This window comes from Hyperolius riggenbachi, chromosome 5 (assembly GCF_040937935.1).
Source record: "Hyperolius riggenbachi isolate aHypRig1 chromosome 5, aHypRig1.pri, whole genome shotgun sequence".
Lineage (NCBI taxonomy): Eukaryota > Metazoa > Chordata > Amphibia > Anura > Hyperoliidae > Hyperolius > Hyperolius riggenbachi.
The window spans coordinates 261,003,603-261,021,525 of NC_090650.1; the positions used below are offsets into that span (position 1 = coordinate 261,003,603).

General features: G+C 43.7%; 1 protein-coding gene across 3 annotated transcripts in view; it reads left to right on the forward strand.

The window, feature by feature from the left end:
• DSP (desmoplakin) overlaps positions 1-17,923 on the forward strand; it is a 106,037-nt gene that overhangs the window by 63,831 nt on the left and 24,283 nt on the right. For all 3 annotated transcript variants that reach the window (XM_068236858.1, XM_068236859.1, XM_068236861.1), the window contains exons 16-21: positions 2,668-2,834; positions 8,308-8,446; positions 8,904-9,097; positions 14,282-14,444; positions 14,583-14,666; positions 16,246-16,353. In XM_068236858.1, coding sequence (XP_068092959.1) covers positions 2,668-2,834; positions 8,308-8,446; positions 8,904-9,097; positions 14,282-14,444; positions 14,583-14,666; positions 16,246-16,353 — 855 coding nt within the window. The remainder of the gene's footprint in view (positions 1-2,667; positions 2,835-8,307; positions 8,447-8,903; positions 9,098-14,281; positions 14,445-14,582; positions 14,667-16,245; positions 16,354-17,923) is intronic.

Below are 17,923 nucleotides of genomic sequence, written 5' to 3' on the forward strand. Positions count from 1 at the left end.
CTGAGCACATTCTCTTTCAATGGAATCTCCCCTGGCATAGAAGCTGCCATGTTCCCCCCTCCCCTTCTCACATTCCTTATTTACAGAAGTCAGAGATGCTATCTTGACACATTGACACAAACTAGGTATTTGAAGAAACAGTCCTAATTACTAACCCCCTTTGTTGTCTAATGGCCCATACTCACGAGGGACTTTTGTCGCCTCAACACGCGGCGCGCGCGTGTTGCGGCGACAGGTCGCCTGTGAGTATGGGCCGTCGCACGCGCGCGCGCCCCCGAACTGTCGCCCGTCGCTATGTCGCCATGCGATTGAAACTTTCAATCGCATGGCGACAGTCGCTGCTGCCCCCCCGCCGCAACTGTCGCTAGTCCGCGTGAGTACGCGGACTAGCGACAGCAACCTCCATTGAGGTTCACAGACCTTCCGGTGAGCTTCCGGCGGGGGGAGGAGGAACGTCAGCGACAGCTTCCGCCTTGCCGCTGGTCCCTCTTCCGCATGTGTACGCGGAGGGACCTGGCGAGAAGCTGTCGCCGGCCTGTCGCCCACACGCTCACGTGTGCTGGCGACAGGCGAGTTTTGCAGCCCGTGAGTACGGGCCATAATAGCATTGTTTACCTCTTGGTAATTAGCCCAATAAAACAATTAGGGACCTGAAAGCTCTGCGGCCGGGGACGGCCGGGCAGCCCTGCTGAAACAGGGTAATTAATCTACTTTAAATGTAAAATACAAGATAAAATGAAAGTTTATTTTAATAATGAAACAGATTGTCGGCATGCATTTTTCATGTGCTATAGAAATGTCCTGAATGATAAAAAAAGGTGCTCGGTTCACTTTAAAGGAATTCCGAGGTGAGGCACACATATTAGGATTTACTCATCCGGGGCTCCTTCTAGTCCCTAGAAGTCTGTGAGGTCCCTCTCTGCAGGGCCACTGTGTTACAGTGAGCAGTTGATCCCTGCTAAGCTCTGCTTGTAGCTGTTTCATTTTAAATGTTTGAAAAATAAACTTTTATGTGTAAATCTGAACAGAGGGGAGTGCCTTTTTATTAACCTTCCTAGTGGTAAGGACGATGCCTGACTTGTCCTATAAAAAATAGCTCGAATCATTCAAAGGATACTTAAAGGGACTCCGAGCAGTGCAGAAACTATGGAAAGATGCATATCATTTTAAAGCTCTCTTTCTCCTCTTTCCAATGATATATAAACCGCCGCCCTACGCCTTTTAGTTTTCGCTATTTTCGTGATTGAAATTGCCGCGGCCGCGATTTCAATCACGAAAATAAAGAAAACTAAAAGGCGTAGGGCGACGATTTAGGTGTCGCCAGAAAGAGGAGAAAGAGAGCTTTAAAATGATATCCATCTTTCCATAGTTATATTGTATTACACAGGCCGACTTTTTCTGCTGAATGGAGCTGCTGACACTGGGGAAAGTGTCGTCCTGTGTAATACAAGTAAGTATGGAAAGATGGATATCATTTTAAAGCTCTCTTTCTCCTCTTTCTGGCGACACCTAAATCGTCGCCCTACGCCTTTTAGTTTTCTTTATTTTCGCGATTGAAATCGCGGCCGCGGCAATTTCAATCGCGGAAATAGCGAAAACTAAAAGGCGTAGGGCAGCGGTTTATATATCATTGGAAAGAGGAGAAAGAGAGCTTTAAAATGATATGCATCTTTCCATAGTTTCTGCACTGCTCGGAGTCCCTTTAAGCCATGATTAAAAAATCATTTTTACTTACCTGGGGCTTCCACCAGCCCCCTGCAGCCATCCCGTGCCCTCACAGTCATTCGCGGATCCTCCAGTCCCCCTGCCTCCAGCTAGTTTCTTTTTCACAGACCGGCGTGTCTACTCGTATCCTTCGTGTTACCGTCCACAATAGCGGTTGCGGATGGGAACGCGAAGAGGGATACGTGTGGCCTTTCAGCGAAAACAAAACTAGCTGGTGGCAGGGGACCGGAGGATCTGTGAGTGACTGCGTGGGCACGGGATGGCTGCAGGGGGCTGGTAGAAGCCCCAGGTAAGTAAACATTTAGTTTTTTAATCATGGGTTAAGTATCCCTTTTAAGGACGAGTCGGGCTCGTCCAGTAATTGCTGTTACTCGCCTATGGCATCGCTGGTGTGTGGGATCCCTCACCTGCACCTTGCAGATTCCCTGTGCGCGGATTACCATCTTCTTAGCGATTATCCTTGGCGGCAATCTCATCCTCCTTCATCGGCTTCCTGTCCCCTGGCATGTACCTCTGACGCTGCATGGTCCCCCTGATATCAGGCGCGCGCAATGTCATCACATCAGGTGGTAGATTCAGATTTTTTTTTTTTGTATTGGATCCAATACAAACGTGTGTACTGGATTCAATATAAAAAAAATTAAGTGAAACAATTGTGTTCCAATGGCAGCAAATAAAGATTTTTTTTTTTTTTTTTTATAAAAATTTATTTTTTGAGTGCTTTTTAAATTTTTGTACGCGTGCTTGCAGACAGCTTGCAAGACCGCAACTTGCAAGCGGTCCTCAAACATGCTTACAGTATAAAGAAACTAATAAATTGTACCGCTTTTGGTACAAAAATTGCAGGGAAATTAAATGCTGGGGAGGATAACTAGATTGCTCTATGCTTCATCTGTGCAGCTAATGTGTTCCCAGAATAACAGCTTTGTTTTTGTTTAACAGGCCTTGAGAGGAGAGGGACAAGGATTGTCAACACAGCTGAGCAGGGTTAAGGAGATGATTCTGAATCTAAAGGACTCTGATAAGTCTTCATATCTGCAGTCAGAGCTGTCTGTTCTCATGAAGAAACTTGAAAATGTTCAAGGTTTTTCAAGAGACCACTTAGAGAGGTATGTAATACATGGCAAACTGTGCAGAAAGTCACAGTAGTTACTAGTCTGCTCTTTGCATAAATCCTGCTTAAGGGCTCGTTCACACGAAGGGCGTTTTTGCCCTTTTTTCAAACGCGGGCGATTTTCAAATGATTCAATGATTCTCTGACAGAGTTCACATCTGAGCATTTTGTTTTCGATCCGCTCAGAGAAGCGCTGCATGGGCCGACTCAGCCTCAATGGAAGGTATAGGAAATACACAAAACGCTCACAAAATCGCTTTGTGCAGCGGTTGCGCTCGCGTTTTTAAGAATACATTGTATTTATTCTTTTTTGGGTCAAATAGTTCACTACCTGACTTGCTTCACTTCAGGGAGTGAATTACAAAACCGCTCTGGAAAAACGCTTAGAAAACTGCTTAGCACAAAAACAAATCGTCCGCCCAAGCGCCGGGAATCGGGGGGGGGGGGGGGGGCTTCAAAAGCTTCAAAACCTGCCCTCCGCTAACCGCCATGCGAACGTAATGCAATGTGAACAAGGCCTAAGTGTTTTTTCTCTTTTTTTTCTAAATTTGAACATTCACAATTGTAACCTGGGGAAACCTGTTTAGGTTCCATTCACACTACTGCTCACAACGGACGATTTCACAAACAGACCATCAGAAGTACATGGTTCCTGTGTTAAGCATATGAACTGTTGAGACATGTGCTGACATATCAGAATCATTTATTTTGCCAAGCATGACAAGGTCATGCCCAGAATTGGGTTTGGAACAATACATACTGTAACTCCAGAAGAATACATAGGTGAACAAGCATGCAAAAAGTCATCAAGCAAAGGAACATCAATCAGCAGAGGAACATCAAACATCAATCACATTTTACATTGTTGTATATAACAGAACATCCTGTAGCTCCTAACTACATACCATTTCAAACTGACATAGAGCTGGAGATAGTCGCTTGGTTTGATCAATTGGTTGGCCATGTCACGTGGCACGTTATGTGCGGGGCACTGATGCGAGAATGTAGAGGGAGTTTAAGAGGCTGACAGCCTAGGGGGAAGAATTAGTTAATGTCTAGCAGTCCTTGCGGAGATGGCCCTAAGCCGCCTGCCCTGTGCAAGCAAACTGAAGTAGCAGTTGCATGGGTGGGAAGGGTCATTTGCAATCCTCAGTGCCCTGAATTGCAGCCTTACATTGTGTAGGTGGGCAAGTGAGGGGAGGATCTCCCTATGATCTTCTCTGCCGACCTGATGACCCTCTGTAATTTGTACTTGTCACTGGCGGTGGCGCCAGCATGCCAGACCAAGATGGAAGAGCAGAGGATCGATTCAATGGTGGAGGAGTAGAAGCTTGTTGGGATCTCTTGGGTCATGCTGAACTTCCTCAGTTGGCAAAGGAAGTAAAGTCTCTGCTGGGCTTTCCGCTGAGTGGCAGAGATGTTGGCCTTCCAACGGTGGTCCCTAGAGATAGTAGTGCACAGAAGACTGATAGTAGTGCCCAGAAGACCTATCTGTTCTGTGCGGTGTCAGTAGCAATAATGGGACACAAAGTCGTCAGGACTTCGCAATCCCTCTAGTGGACGGAAGTTGGATAGGTCATAGATAACCTAGCATAGCATATACAGTGGACATTCTGTGAACAAGGGGTTCAGGCTGTGGACACTGACTGTCCAACCACTGAGGACTGGTTCACACTGCATGCGCTTTTCAGCGCTAGTGATTTGAAAAGCTTTTTCTAATGAAATGCTATGGGTGATTTTTATAAAATCACGTCGCTCAAGTGCGGACACACACAGCATTACATTAACAAAAGCTTTTAAAATCACAAGCACGTACAAAAAGCGCTTGAAGTGTGAACCAGTCCTGACTGCACAGCATGAACCTGTCGTTGTGTAGACACAAAGTGACAATGAACACAGAACAAATGGTCAGGTTAAAGGGAATTTGAAGTGAAAATAAATGTATGATGTAATGAATTGTATGTGTAGTACAGCTAAGAAGTCTCATATTTCCAGTACAGGAAACGTTAAACTTCACTTATCTATGCAAAAGAACTTCTCTGAGCTCTCTGACTAATTTAGCTATTTTCTGAAGCACTTTTTGTAAATCAAAGAAACAGTGAAAGACAACTTCAGATAAGTTCAAAGGGTCATTAGCTCTGCTCTGTTTCAGAATGTAGTTTGTAAACTGCAAATATTAGAGATTGATGCAAGGTTATATAAAAAACAAAACAAAACTGTGTAGCTGAAAATAAAATGAGACTCGCTTCTTTGCTACTAATATTCTATTAATTCTCCATAATACACATACAATTCATTATATCATACGTTTTTTTTGCTTCAGCATCACTTTAAAGTTCAGTCTCGTGCACTTGTAATAAGCAGCTTGTTTTCCAGTGAGTGCATAAATCAGCATCCTAGTTCAGACTGGAATTACAAGTGAGATTTATATAATCCTAGAGAAGGGCCGTGGATATCAATCAAACATCCATTGCTCAGCAATAAACTGCACTAAACTTCTCATCCAACCTCTGGTACATGCTGCTGATCATTTTGGCACTTCTCCTGGGAACTTCCACTGCCCAGGAGCTAATGCAGTCTTGCTTCTGCTTGGGTCAGATAAACCGTTACAGTGGGATGCAAAAGTTTGGGCAACCTTGTTAATCGTCATGATTTTCCTGTATAAATCGTTGGTTGTTATGATAAAAAGTCAGTTAAAATATATCATATAGGAGACACACACAGTGATATTTGAGAAGTGAAATAGTTTATTGGATTTACAGAAAGTGTGCAATAATTGTTTAAATAAAATTAGGCAGGTGCATAAATTTGGGCACTTGTCATTTTGTTGATTCCAAAACCTTTAGAATGAATTATTGGAGCTCAAATTGGCTTGGTAAGCTCAGTGACCCCTGACCTACATACACAGGTCAATCCAATTATAAAAACAGAGTATTTAACCTCCTCGGCGTTCTATTGAGATCGCCAGGGAGGCTGCGGGAGGGTTTTTTTTTAATTAAAAAAAAACTATTTCATGCAGCCAACTGAAAGTTGGCTGCATGAAAGCCCACTAGAGGGCGCTCCGGAGGCGTTCTTCCGATCGCCTCCGGCGCCCATAATAAACAAGGAAGGCCGCAATGAGCGGCCTTCCTTGTTTTGCTTAGATCGTCGCCATGGCGACGAGCGGAGTGACGTCATGGACGTCAGCCGACGTCCTGACGTCAGCCGCCTCCGATCCAGCCCTTAGCGCTGGCCGGAACTTTTTGTTCCGGCTGCGCAGGGCTCAGGCGGCTAGGGGGGCCCTCTTTCGCCGCTGCTCGCGGCGAATCGCCGCAGAGCGGCGGCGATCAGGCAGCACACGCGGCTGGCAAAGTGCCGGCTGCGTGTGCTGCACTTTATTTGATAAAAATCGGCCCAGCAGGGCCTGAGCGGCAGCCTCCGGCGGTGATGGACGAGCTGAGCTCGTCCATACCGCTCAGGAGGTTAAGGGGGTCAATTGTAAGTTTTCCTCCTCTTTTAATTTTATTTGAAGAGTAGCAACATGGGGGTCTCAAAACAACTCTAAAATGACCTGAAGACAAAACCTTGTTCACCACGATGGTTTAGGGGAAGGATACAGAAAGCTGTCTCAGTGATTTCAGCTGTCGGTTTCCAAAGTTAGGAACATATTGAGGAAATGGAAGACAACAGGCTCAGTTCAAGTTAAGGCTGGAAGTGGCGGACCAAGAAAAATCTCAAATAGACAGAAGCGACGAATGGTGAGAACAGTCAGTCAACCCACAGACCAGCACCAAAGACCTACAACATAGTCTTGCTGCAAATGGAGTCACTGTGCATTGTCCAACTATTCGGCGCACTTTACACAAGAAGATGCTGTATGTGAGAGTGATGCAGAGGAAGCCTTTTCTCCGCCCACAGCACAAATAGGGCAGCTTAAAGGGAAGGTTCAAGCAAAAAAAAAAAAAATGAGATTCACTTACCTGGGGCTTCTACCAGCCCCATGTAGCCATCCTGTGCCCTTGTAGTCACTCACTGCTGCTCCAGTCCCCCGCTGGCAGCTTTCTGACCTCGGAGGTCAGGGCCACATTGCATACATTTTTACGCATTCCAGCTAGTGCAGGAACAAAAATTTACGCGTTTCACCACTAACGCGTAAAAATGTATGTGTTAATGATCCTGCACTAGCGGGAATGTGTAAAAATGTACGCAATTTGGCCCTGACCTCCGAGGTCAGAAAGCTGCCAACGGGGGACTGGAGCAGCAGTGAGTGACTACGAGGGCACAGGATGGCTGCATGGGGCTGGTAGAAGCCCCAGGTAAGTGAATCTCATTTTTTTTTTTTTGCTTGGACCTTCCCTTTAAGGTATGCTAAAGCACATTTGGACAAGCCAGCTTCATTTTGGAATAAGGTGCTGTGGACTGATGAAACTAAAATTGAGTTATTTGGGCATAACAAGGGGTGTTATGCAAGGAGGAAAAAGAACACATCATTCAAAGAAAAACACCTGCTACCTACAGTAAAATATGATGGTGGTTCCATCATGCTGTGGGGCTGTGTGGGCAGTGCAGGGACTGGGAATCTTGTCAAAGTTGAGGGATGCATGGTTTCCACTCAGTATCACCAGATTTTGTAGACCAATGTCTAGGAATCGGTGACAAAGCTGAAGCTGCATTGGGCTGGATCTTTCAACAAGACAACGGCCCTGCTCAAAATCCACTAAGGCATTCATGCAGAGGAACAAGTACAACATTCTGGAATGGCCATCTCAGTCTCCAGACCTGAATATAATTGAAAATCTGTGGTGCAAGTTAGAGAGCTGTCCATGCTCAGAAGCCATCAAACCTGAATGAACTAGACATGTTTTGTAAAGAGGAATGGTTCAAACTACCCACAACCAGAATCCAGGCTTTCATTGGAACCTCCAGGAAGCATTTAGAGGCTGTAATTTCTGCAAAAGGAGGCTCTACAAAATATTGATTTCATTTATTTTTTTGTGGTGCCCAAATGTATGCACCTACCTACGTTTGTGTAAACAATTATTGCACACCTTTCTGTAAATCCAATAAACTTCATTTCACTTCTCAAATATCAGTGTGTGTCTCCTATATGATATATTTAACTGACATTTTTTTATCGTAACAACCATCGATTTATTCAGTAAAATCATGACGATTAACAAGGTTACGCAAACTTTCGCATCCCACTGTATTTCCCGCATGCCACAAAGTGGTGCCAGCTCCATTGCTAACTGCAAGTCTGCTCATGCGACAGCTAACCACTGTCTTGGTGGAATCTGACCTAAAATAAAGAATAATTGTAAGGTGGCCAAAACTTGCATGTGGATTTTGGAATGGTAACTGAATTTGTGATTGAGAATGGTGATGTTTGGATCATTGCATAGCTAGCAAAAATGTTTATCAAAATGTATATTGCTAGTGATTAAGAGGTTCTTATGTGAGGTTTCTAACATTTGATTTGTTTCTTTAAGACTCAAGGCGCTGATTAATCTACTTCAAAGCATACTTCAGTTACAAGATCTCATTAAAGTTTATGAAGCTAGACTGACAGAGGAAGAAACAATTTCCCTTGACCTGGGAAAAGTTGAAGCATACAGAAATGCCTTGAAGGTAAGTACAAAAAGGAATCTTGTCTAACAAAAAGTTGCTGATCATACAGGCTACAGCTATTGTGTGTAGAGAGTTTCTACAATTAACACTTTCCTTGTGTTTTTGTTTCTGGATAAAATTATATCTGTATCCAAGGGCCTCGTGCACAAAGCAATTTTATCAGTACTAACGACAGAGGAAGCACACGTTACCCTATTAGTGGTAATGCATACGTTGCTATAGTAACGTGCAGTATACCTTGTGTGTACCACTAATAGGTTGACATGCTCTGCACCTCTGCCTTTAGTACCGGTAAAATTGCAGTGTGCTGCAATTTATATGTTAATGTTGAGGGCCCAAGAATGTGTTTGATAATTTAAAACCAGAAGGACTGTTTTTTTCTTTATAAAATACTTTCACATCTATCCCATCTCATTTGATATTGTGTATTGATATATTTTGTTTCGTTAATGTTTAGAAAATGAAGGCAGAACTTGATCAGAAGAAGTCACAACTGAAGACTATGGATGCTGATATGAGTAAAGCTTTGCAAATTAATGATCGTGTCTGCCAGGCCTACCCCTACTGTGAAGTGGACATCTCTAAATTCTCTGACAAGGGCCATCAGCTAACAGACCGATGGCAGAGGATAGAGAAAGAGATTGATGACAGGTAACTTGGAATGCTTGGAATGCTTTATACATCTGACTGTAGGGTAAAGGGTTGGCTGAATCTGTCAGAGAAGATTGCAGTGTCTAGTACAGGACAATTTGTGGTTTGAAGGGGATCTGAAGTGAGATGAATATGTAGGCTGCCATCTTCATTCCCTTATAAACCATGCCAGTTGCCTGGCTGTCATGCTGAACTTTTGGCTTTGAGTCCCACACCTGCAACAATCATGCAGCTAATGGAGTGAGACCAGAGTCTAAGCATCTGATCTTAAAGCGGAATATAACCCTGCATTTCAGCTTTGCTCTAAAACATTATTTACAGTATATTATATGCAACCATCATTTTTTTTTTTTACTAGACCAGCATTGGAAGGGTTACACAGTGCTTTAAAGTTCCTGGAAATTTCTGCAGATGCATCCGAAGCTGACATAGATACATTTTGTTTACATAAATGTATCTAAGTGTTGAATGTGACTCACTCTCTGTTACTGAGAAGGAGTTGGAGGACAGCCAAAGAGTGTGTAACATTTCTCAATAGATGCATTTAACTAAATAGAATGTAACAATCTGAACTTCTGCATATCTCTCCACGGTTTGCACTGAATATATTGTCTATTCAGGAACATTACTACACTGCTACTTTGATGATGAGGAATACCTACTGCTATCTATGTGTACTGCAACACTAGGAAGGTGTCTTGTTTGAATCTATGATATTATCTTGGATTGCTCAGGATTTCTTCACCTCTGTGCACTCAGATATTACCTTTTTCTTGAACCGGTACTGTTTTTTTGTGGTCCACACTATTTAGGCCTATATATATTTTTTTGCTGTGAGCTCCAGCTTCTAAATTACTTGACCTATTTGTGATGTTTACAATCATATGTTGGGCCCCCAGGTCGATGATTATGTCCCCCAGGTTATTGGAGCTAGTGCTCTGGTTTTTATAGAGAATTAAGCTACTATTTTTATAATTTGTGATAAATGTTATATATTTTATAAGATATCTTTCTTCCTTTCTTCCAAGTGATTAGATTACAATTTATGAGTCTTAGACTCAAAGGAAGCACTTTATTTGTAAATTTGAGACCCACAGTGTTGAAATATCTCTCCACGGAACTTTAAACCTCTGTGTTTAACCCTTCCATTGCTGGTCTAGTAAAAAAAAAAAATGCTTTTTGCATATAATATGCTGTAAATAATGTTTTAGAGCAAAGTTGAAATGCAGGGTTATATTCCGCTTTGCTCATGCTGGGCCAGTGACGTAAAGAATGAGGCAGAGCTTCAGCACAGAAGTCAGGCAAGTGGTATTTATAAGAAAAGTACTGCACTGATTATGAACAGGCAGGGCCGGATTTCTGGCAAGGCCACATAGGCCATGGCCTAGGGCACCAGAAATTTAGGGGTGGCTCAGTGAGGGGCAGTAAAGCTGTTTTATGCAGCCATCCCTATCTACAAGGACAGCTTTAACCTTTGAACTCTCTGTCCTGTACTTGTGTCATCCCTGCAAGTCCTGTAAGCGCTATCCTGCAGGTACACATCAGCCTAACTCACATGGAGACACAATGGGTCCATCATTAATGAAATGGCAAACATAATATAAAAGTTAAGGAAAACATAACTTATAATTTATACGCATATTACTGAAATAGCTATTGTCTGTGACATCCAATGATAGAAAGTAAGTAGATTTCTCATTGGGGCACACAGAGACAACAACCATACAGATGGTATACTGTAGTTGGCCTTGGGCGGTAAAAAGTACAAATCCGGCCCTGTGAACAGGGTGTAAAAAAAAATGGTGGTATGCTTCTAACAAATACAGTTTATATACAATATGGAACCGATGGCACTACAGCTCATAAAAGTCCGCACGGATGCTGACCAAGGCTAATACTAAAATAAAGTCCTTAAAGAGAAGCCAATTTAAATACTTGTTTTTACCTGTTATTTATGTTAAGGAATATGAGCAGTGCTAAAACGCTGCATTCCTGTGGCAGAATGAGGGCTTTATACCCCCAAATCCCCGGGGCAAAAATCTGGGATCGCTTCCTGGTAGAGCTTTGTGTGGTAGCTCTGCCGCTACTGGAGTCGATCTTCGCCGATCGACTCCTCTCCCTGCCCCTTTCAAGCTTCTTTCACTGAGAGGGGCGGGGAGAGGCGGAATATCCGCATGGAGATTGACTCCAGTAGAGGCAGAGCTACAGCACAAAGCTCTGCCTCCCTGGGCAGCAAAATCCACGACCTGGAAAGTCGTGGAATTTTGCCCCGGGATTTGCAGGGTATAAAGCCCTTGTTCTGCCGCGGGAATGCAGCGTTTTAGCACTGCTCATATACCTTAACATAAATTACAGGTAAAAACAAGTATTTTCAATTGGCTTCAGACTCTGTAAGTCCACTATTAACCTGCTGGGCGGTCTGGACGAGCACAGCTCGTCCAGTACCGCCGGAGGCTGCCGCTCAGGCCCTGCTGGGCCGATTTGGCTGAAATAAAAAGCAGCACACGCAGCCGGCACTTTGCCAGCCGCGTGTGCTGCCTGATCGCCGCCGCTCTGCGGCGATTCGCCGCGAGCAGCGGCGAAAGAGGGCCCCCCTAGCCGCCTGAGCCCTGCGCAGCCGGAACAAAAAGTTCCGGCCAGCGCTAAGGGCTGGATCGGAGGCGGCTGACGTCACGACGTCGGCTGACGTCGATGACGTCACTCCGCTCGTCGCTATGGCGACGATATAAGCAAAACAAGGAAGGCCGCTCATTGCGGCCTTCCTTGTTTATTCTGGGCGCCGGAGGCGATCGGAAGATCGCCTCCGGAGCGCCCTCTAGTGGGCTTTCATGCAGCCAACTTTCAGTTGGCTGCATGAAATAGTTTTTTTTTTATTAAAAAAAAACCCTCCCGCAGCCTGCCTGGCGATCTTAATAGAACGCCAGGCAGGTTAAGCACTAGCAGAAAATGTGACTGGATAGGTTTCTCCAGTAAAGATGAGCCCCCACCTCACCCTCAAGGCAGTGCACTCATCCTTAGACAATGATCCTCAGTCAGATGGGTGTGAGGTGCTTCTGGTATACCTTTAAAGTGTACCTGAACTCTTGCAGAACTCTTGCAGACAAAAGGATAACATTGAGAAATTAACCCTTTATGTATTTTGAGCGTTTACCCTGTTTAATTCCCTCTCATTTGTGTCTAATCACAAGTTGATTGTGATTGTAATTTGACCTCTCCCCTGTGTCACATGACTGCCACAGCAGATAAGGCAAATAAGCTCATTTGAAAGTACAGGATGTTAACCATTTCAGCCGCCCGGACGTAATCATCACGTCCAGGCGGCTGCTCTGCAGTGGAGCGCTTCCGCGCGCAATCGCGTCCCCGTGCTGTTCCCCGGTAGCCGAGAGATCCGTGAACGGGAACATGGTTCCCGTTCACCGATCTAATCCCCAGCAGAAAAAACAGCGGTCTCCTATCAGAGACCACAGTTTTTCTAAAAAAAAAAAAAAAAAAAAATTCCCTGTCCTCACAAGCACAAGGACAAACAAAAACTCAAGGTGGCCATCATGTGGCCAAATAGTAAAACTACATCTACATACATTTGTTCGAGCAATTTACACACCTTATAACATTAAAAATTAACTTTTTCCCAACACCAAAAAATTACCGAAATAAAATTTTTATTGGGGAAAAAAAAAATTACAATTAAAAAAAAAAAAAAAAAAGTTACCGAAGGGTCTGAACTTTTTAAATATGCATGTGAAGGGGGTATACTGCAAACATTTTTTAAATTATAAGCTTGTAAATTGTGATGGATGCAAAACTGAAAAAATGCACCTTTTATTTCCAAATAAAATATTGGTGCCATACTTTGTGATAGGGACAAAATTTAAATGGTGTAATAACCGAGACAAACTGGCAAATTTCATAGGTTTTAATTATGGTAGCATGCATTATTTTACAGCTATAATGTCCGAAAACTGAGAAATGATGAATTTTCTTCTTAATATTCCTGTTAAAATGCATTTATAAAAAATAATTCTTAGCAAAATGTATCACCCAAAGAAAGCCTAATTAGTGGCGGAAAAAACAAGCTATAAATCAATAAATTGTGATAAGTAGTGATAAAGTTATTGGCGAATGAATGGGAGGTGAAAATTGCTCTGATGCATAAGGTGAAAAATCCCCGAGGGCTGAAATGGTTAACAATATGTCTGCTTACATGAATCCGGAAGTAGAATCACTGCAGATATACTGTATTTTAGGATTTGTTTCAGCTGCAACAAAGAAATGTTTTTTGTTTAAAGGTGGTTATGCTGTTGCATATCTTTTATGGCAGAGATGACACTCTGAGTTCAGGTGCACTTTATGGTAATCCCTAGCCTATCATGAGTCCTCTTCTTGCAGCATACACTTCATAACATAACATGCATCCCTCCATAGTGTAAAACCATTTGGTCTCTGTAGTGTAAACTTATTAGGTGTCTATACTCTCCACCCCTCTCTCTGTGATAACAAACAATACTCTGATCAATGCAGTACTTCAGAAAGTGGCTTATGTCACCCCTCCCTACCCACAACCTTTGCACCCTAGGAATTGAATTAGATGCCCTTGGCATTGCAAGGTACCCCCTTGTGGCCCTAGCTGAAGCACTGTTAGTTTGTTTTATATTGGCACTTTCTTAAGTTTGGTGCATATCTCAGCTGGTATCAGGAACAAAACTGTCCCTCCTCATCTTGCAGTCATCTCAGGCAGTAATGGGGTCCCCTCGCAACGCAGACATTTTCTTTCCCTCAATCTGCCCACTTCTCACTCATCGTAGAGAAAGACTCCACTCCTTTGTCCTGATCAGGTACTCTCTATCTCTCTGCACCAGGATGAATATGGAAGGTCCAACATGCTCTGTCATCCCTTTGGGTCCCCAAGATGTCAATTCTGGCTAACATCAAGGACTCATGCCTATACAGTCTACATTACAACTCCCTGGAACAGTCAGTGCCCGAGACTGGTTTTCATATCCATAGATTGGGAGTTATCCTTATTACCTAACCTGCTAGAAGCAGGGCTTTATACACTGGGAATACTCTGTCCCCCAATGAACTCAAAAAGAAAAGGATTTTAAAGTCAGTAAAAAAAAATCCCTTTTGTATACATTGCTGGTATGTGACTTTACATTGATTTAACTATTTTTTTCCCTCTTACAGGTCATGGGAACTGGAGAAGCAAGGAAAACAGCTGAAAAATTATAGAGATATGCATGAGGCCTTTAGCAGGTGGATTAGTGATACCAAGCATAAGCAAGATGTCCTTGAGTCTGTCAAGTTCTCAGATGCGAACTCTGTTGCAAGATATATGAATGACCAAAAGGTATGTACTCTTATGTGGGAGCAGCTGCAGTAGTACTGTATCATCATTTACTTTCCTAATTGGATGTAAGGTTGGATAATACTGTGTATAATGGTAACATGATTTCTAATGTACAGTATTGTTTTTTTTTCCCCACAGAACCTGAATGAAGAAATAAAGGGCAAGAGAGATAGGCTTGAAGAAGTTGTGAAGATGGCAGACCAGTGTGCTTCAGGCATCAAGGTAAGGCACCAGCATCATTGTTTGGCAGAGATGATTCTGGGAGATCCGTCCACAATGTCCAGTAACAGACTACAGTTAATAAGCATATGGGTGTAAAATCCTATTTGTGATAATTAAAACCAAATATGAGATACTTTTTGCACCAGAGTAAGATTTCCCATGTAGCAGTCGCTTACAGTAGGTAATATTAATTTGACACCTCTTACCAACAGGTTCTGGAATAATCCATCTCCATAGGCGGGATTCTTATGGTTTCCTTTGTTGTCAAAAGCAATCCTTGGACAGTAGTGCCACAGCCCAATTGCAAGACTGTTGTACACACAAGTAGGCAGACTAGAAGTGGGTGGTTTGGGACGTCGGCAGCGCTTCCGTAAAAGGGTGCGCATCATCCAGTGAGTGATTGGGCCGGCTACAACCAATAAATATCATTATTAGGTGGCACAGATATTGGTGGAGGCTGAGTATAGCAGCGTATGTGGGGCTAATATCAGAGGAAATTGTGGTGTTGGGGATTTTATTGCGGTTAGGCATTGATAACTACATCTATCAAGGGGTCTGGTTCAGATCACTTGCTTATGACCACAAAGTGTTTAAATGAGCAAGAAATAGATGAATGAAAAAAAACAAATACTCTGTTGCTTTTGCACATCTTTATCTGTGTTCTTGCTTGATTGACAAACCATTGAGTTGTTCTTGGTGCACTCCCTCCAGTATATTTAAATCTGCAGCATGGATCTCAAATTGGTCTTTTGGCCTAGACCAATAGCAATCACCAGCAGTAAACTTCCTACTGCCATTTTGTGGTGGAATAAATGGTCCCTCCCTTTCTGGTGGAAGCGCATCAAGCGGGCTACGGGAAGACGACTGTTCACACTAGTCCCCAAATTCTGTTACCTTCACGTTCTTCTTGGGGGTTTAGACAAGGTTAATAAATACAGTTTAATACCCTTTCCACAAAGATGTCTTAAAACGTAACTTTTAATAGTTTTAAAATCATTAAGTCTGTAAGATTAAACTGTTCCCATAACGTACCTGGAGAGGGGAAAGAAATTCAGAGCCCTGTGAGTGATGCTATATAAATCCTCCAACCATAGGTAGCCCCTCTTTCCCAGACTGTATCTTATCGAAACACACATCACCCCACCATACAACTCAACCTATTTCACCCCATAAAAAAATAGGGTTGAAAATGGGTACAAACGCACAATATGTGGCAAATGTGCTTTGCCCATTAGGATTAATCCTCCTGATCGTAGGAGCTGCTTTTGGGGGTAGGGTAAGGAGGGAAATGATTGACTTGGATGCCAATGCTGCTTAATGATCCCATGTGCTAGATCTTTAAAGCAACCCTTTGGGATATCTGTACTACTAGATTCTCGGCTGAGATTAGATGGCCGCACCCAGCTACCTCTGCCAAGTACAGTTTTTAGTGTGCGCACTGGTCTTAACTCCAGTATTTCAGAGAGATTAGGTAATCCTCAAAAAAAAAACAAAAACAAAAAAAAAAAGTTTCTGTTTAATCCGGAAAATAAAGTTCTGCTGTTCTCTTAGCTTTTGTTTTCATGTGTTCTTTTCTCAGGATTATGAACTTCAACTGGCATCCTATAGCTCTGGACTGGAAACACTACTAAACATTCCAATAAAGAGAACTATGGTCCAGTCCCCTGCTACCGTCATTATGCAAGAGGTAAGTGAATTAAATTGTGCCCTTTCCTTTGCAGTAATGTATATAGAAGCAGTAGTGTAGCTTAGGAGCTCTGGGCCCCAGTGCAAGTTTTTATATTGGGCCCCTTCAGTCGCTCTGTACGTAATTAATATGGAGCCCCAAAACCTGCCAAGGACACCTGCAGTGTCCTATGAGGTTGTATGCGGGGCAGGGGGGGGGGGGGGGGCGCAGTCTATTAATGATTAGGAGATAATTCAGGAGAAAAAGTTAATTGCATATGGTTCCATATGTGGAATACGGGCCCCGGGGGTGGGAAAATTACACATTGTGTGATTTTATATATCTTGGCAGCTTACTAGTTTTAAAGTAAACTGTAATTTATAATTTAGGCACTCTTTAAGTCTCTAGGGGGCGCTGCATGCCTGTTGGTTTCTTTTTAGTTGCAGCGCCATTAGGAGCACTGCCATTTTTGCTATTAATGATTACAATTAATTCAGGCACATACAGAGATGATCATTACCATCTTAGCACAAAATCAAAGGCGAAACGAGCCCATGTTCCCTCCAGGTTAATTGAACTGCCCAGCTGCATGCAGGCAGGCCATATCCCCAGATGTAGTCTTTCTAAGCCAATAGAACAAACACTTCTGCGCTAGAGGTTCCATCAGATAAGCATACACTGATGCCAGGCGTTGCCTTCTCCTCTCAACACTGTAGTTACAATCCAGCTTGCATCTAAACATACAGGGAGTTATAAGCAGGTAGACAGGGACTGCCTCAGTGTAAAATAGAACAATCCAGCTCAGTGCTTAGGGCATTTGACACCCGGTGCTGGTTATCATAAGACCCCCCCCCCCCCCCCCAAAAAAAAAAAAGAGCGAGTGTGGCATACTAAGCGTGCCACGGTGGGTAATGCCAGGTATAGGTGCTCCCTGTATAGTAAAGTGGGCAGCATTTCACCAGAAATCATAAAGTGGGCAGCATTCACGAGAAAATAATCGCTATGTGGGGAGCATTCACCAGAATATAATCGCTATGTGGGGAGCATTCACCAGAATATAATCGCTATGTGGGGTGCAGTCACCAGAATATAATCGCTATGTTGGGTGCAGTCACCAGAATATAATCGCTATGTGGGGTGCAGTCACCAGAATATAATCGCAATGTAGTGCAGTCACCAGAAAACAAACCTGTAAAAAAAAAAATTCACTCACCTGGCCGGCCTCTGACGTGCAGCCTCCAGTGACGATCCTCCTGCAGCCAAATCTCCTGCGCTGACAGGCACTCTGCAGGGCTAAGGGAAGATGGCGCCCGAAGCCCTGTACTGGAGACACAAATAGTCTCCAGTACAGGGCTTCGGCAGCCATCTTCCCGAAACCCTGCTCTGCCTCCGGGAGGCGGAATCGAACACCTGGGGGGTCCCGGGCGGGCAGCGGGGAAGAGAGGTAGAAGGAGGGGACCCAGGTGAGCTGGGGGGGATCCGTCCCCCCTCCCTGCCGCTGGCCCCCACCCCTCCTAGCGCTGCTCTCTCCCACCATGGGGGGTCGTGGTGACACCCCCTGGCTGTCAGTCACCCTGGGCGCCACGCCCCC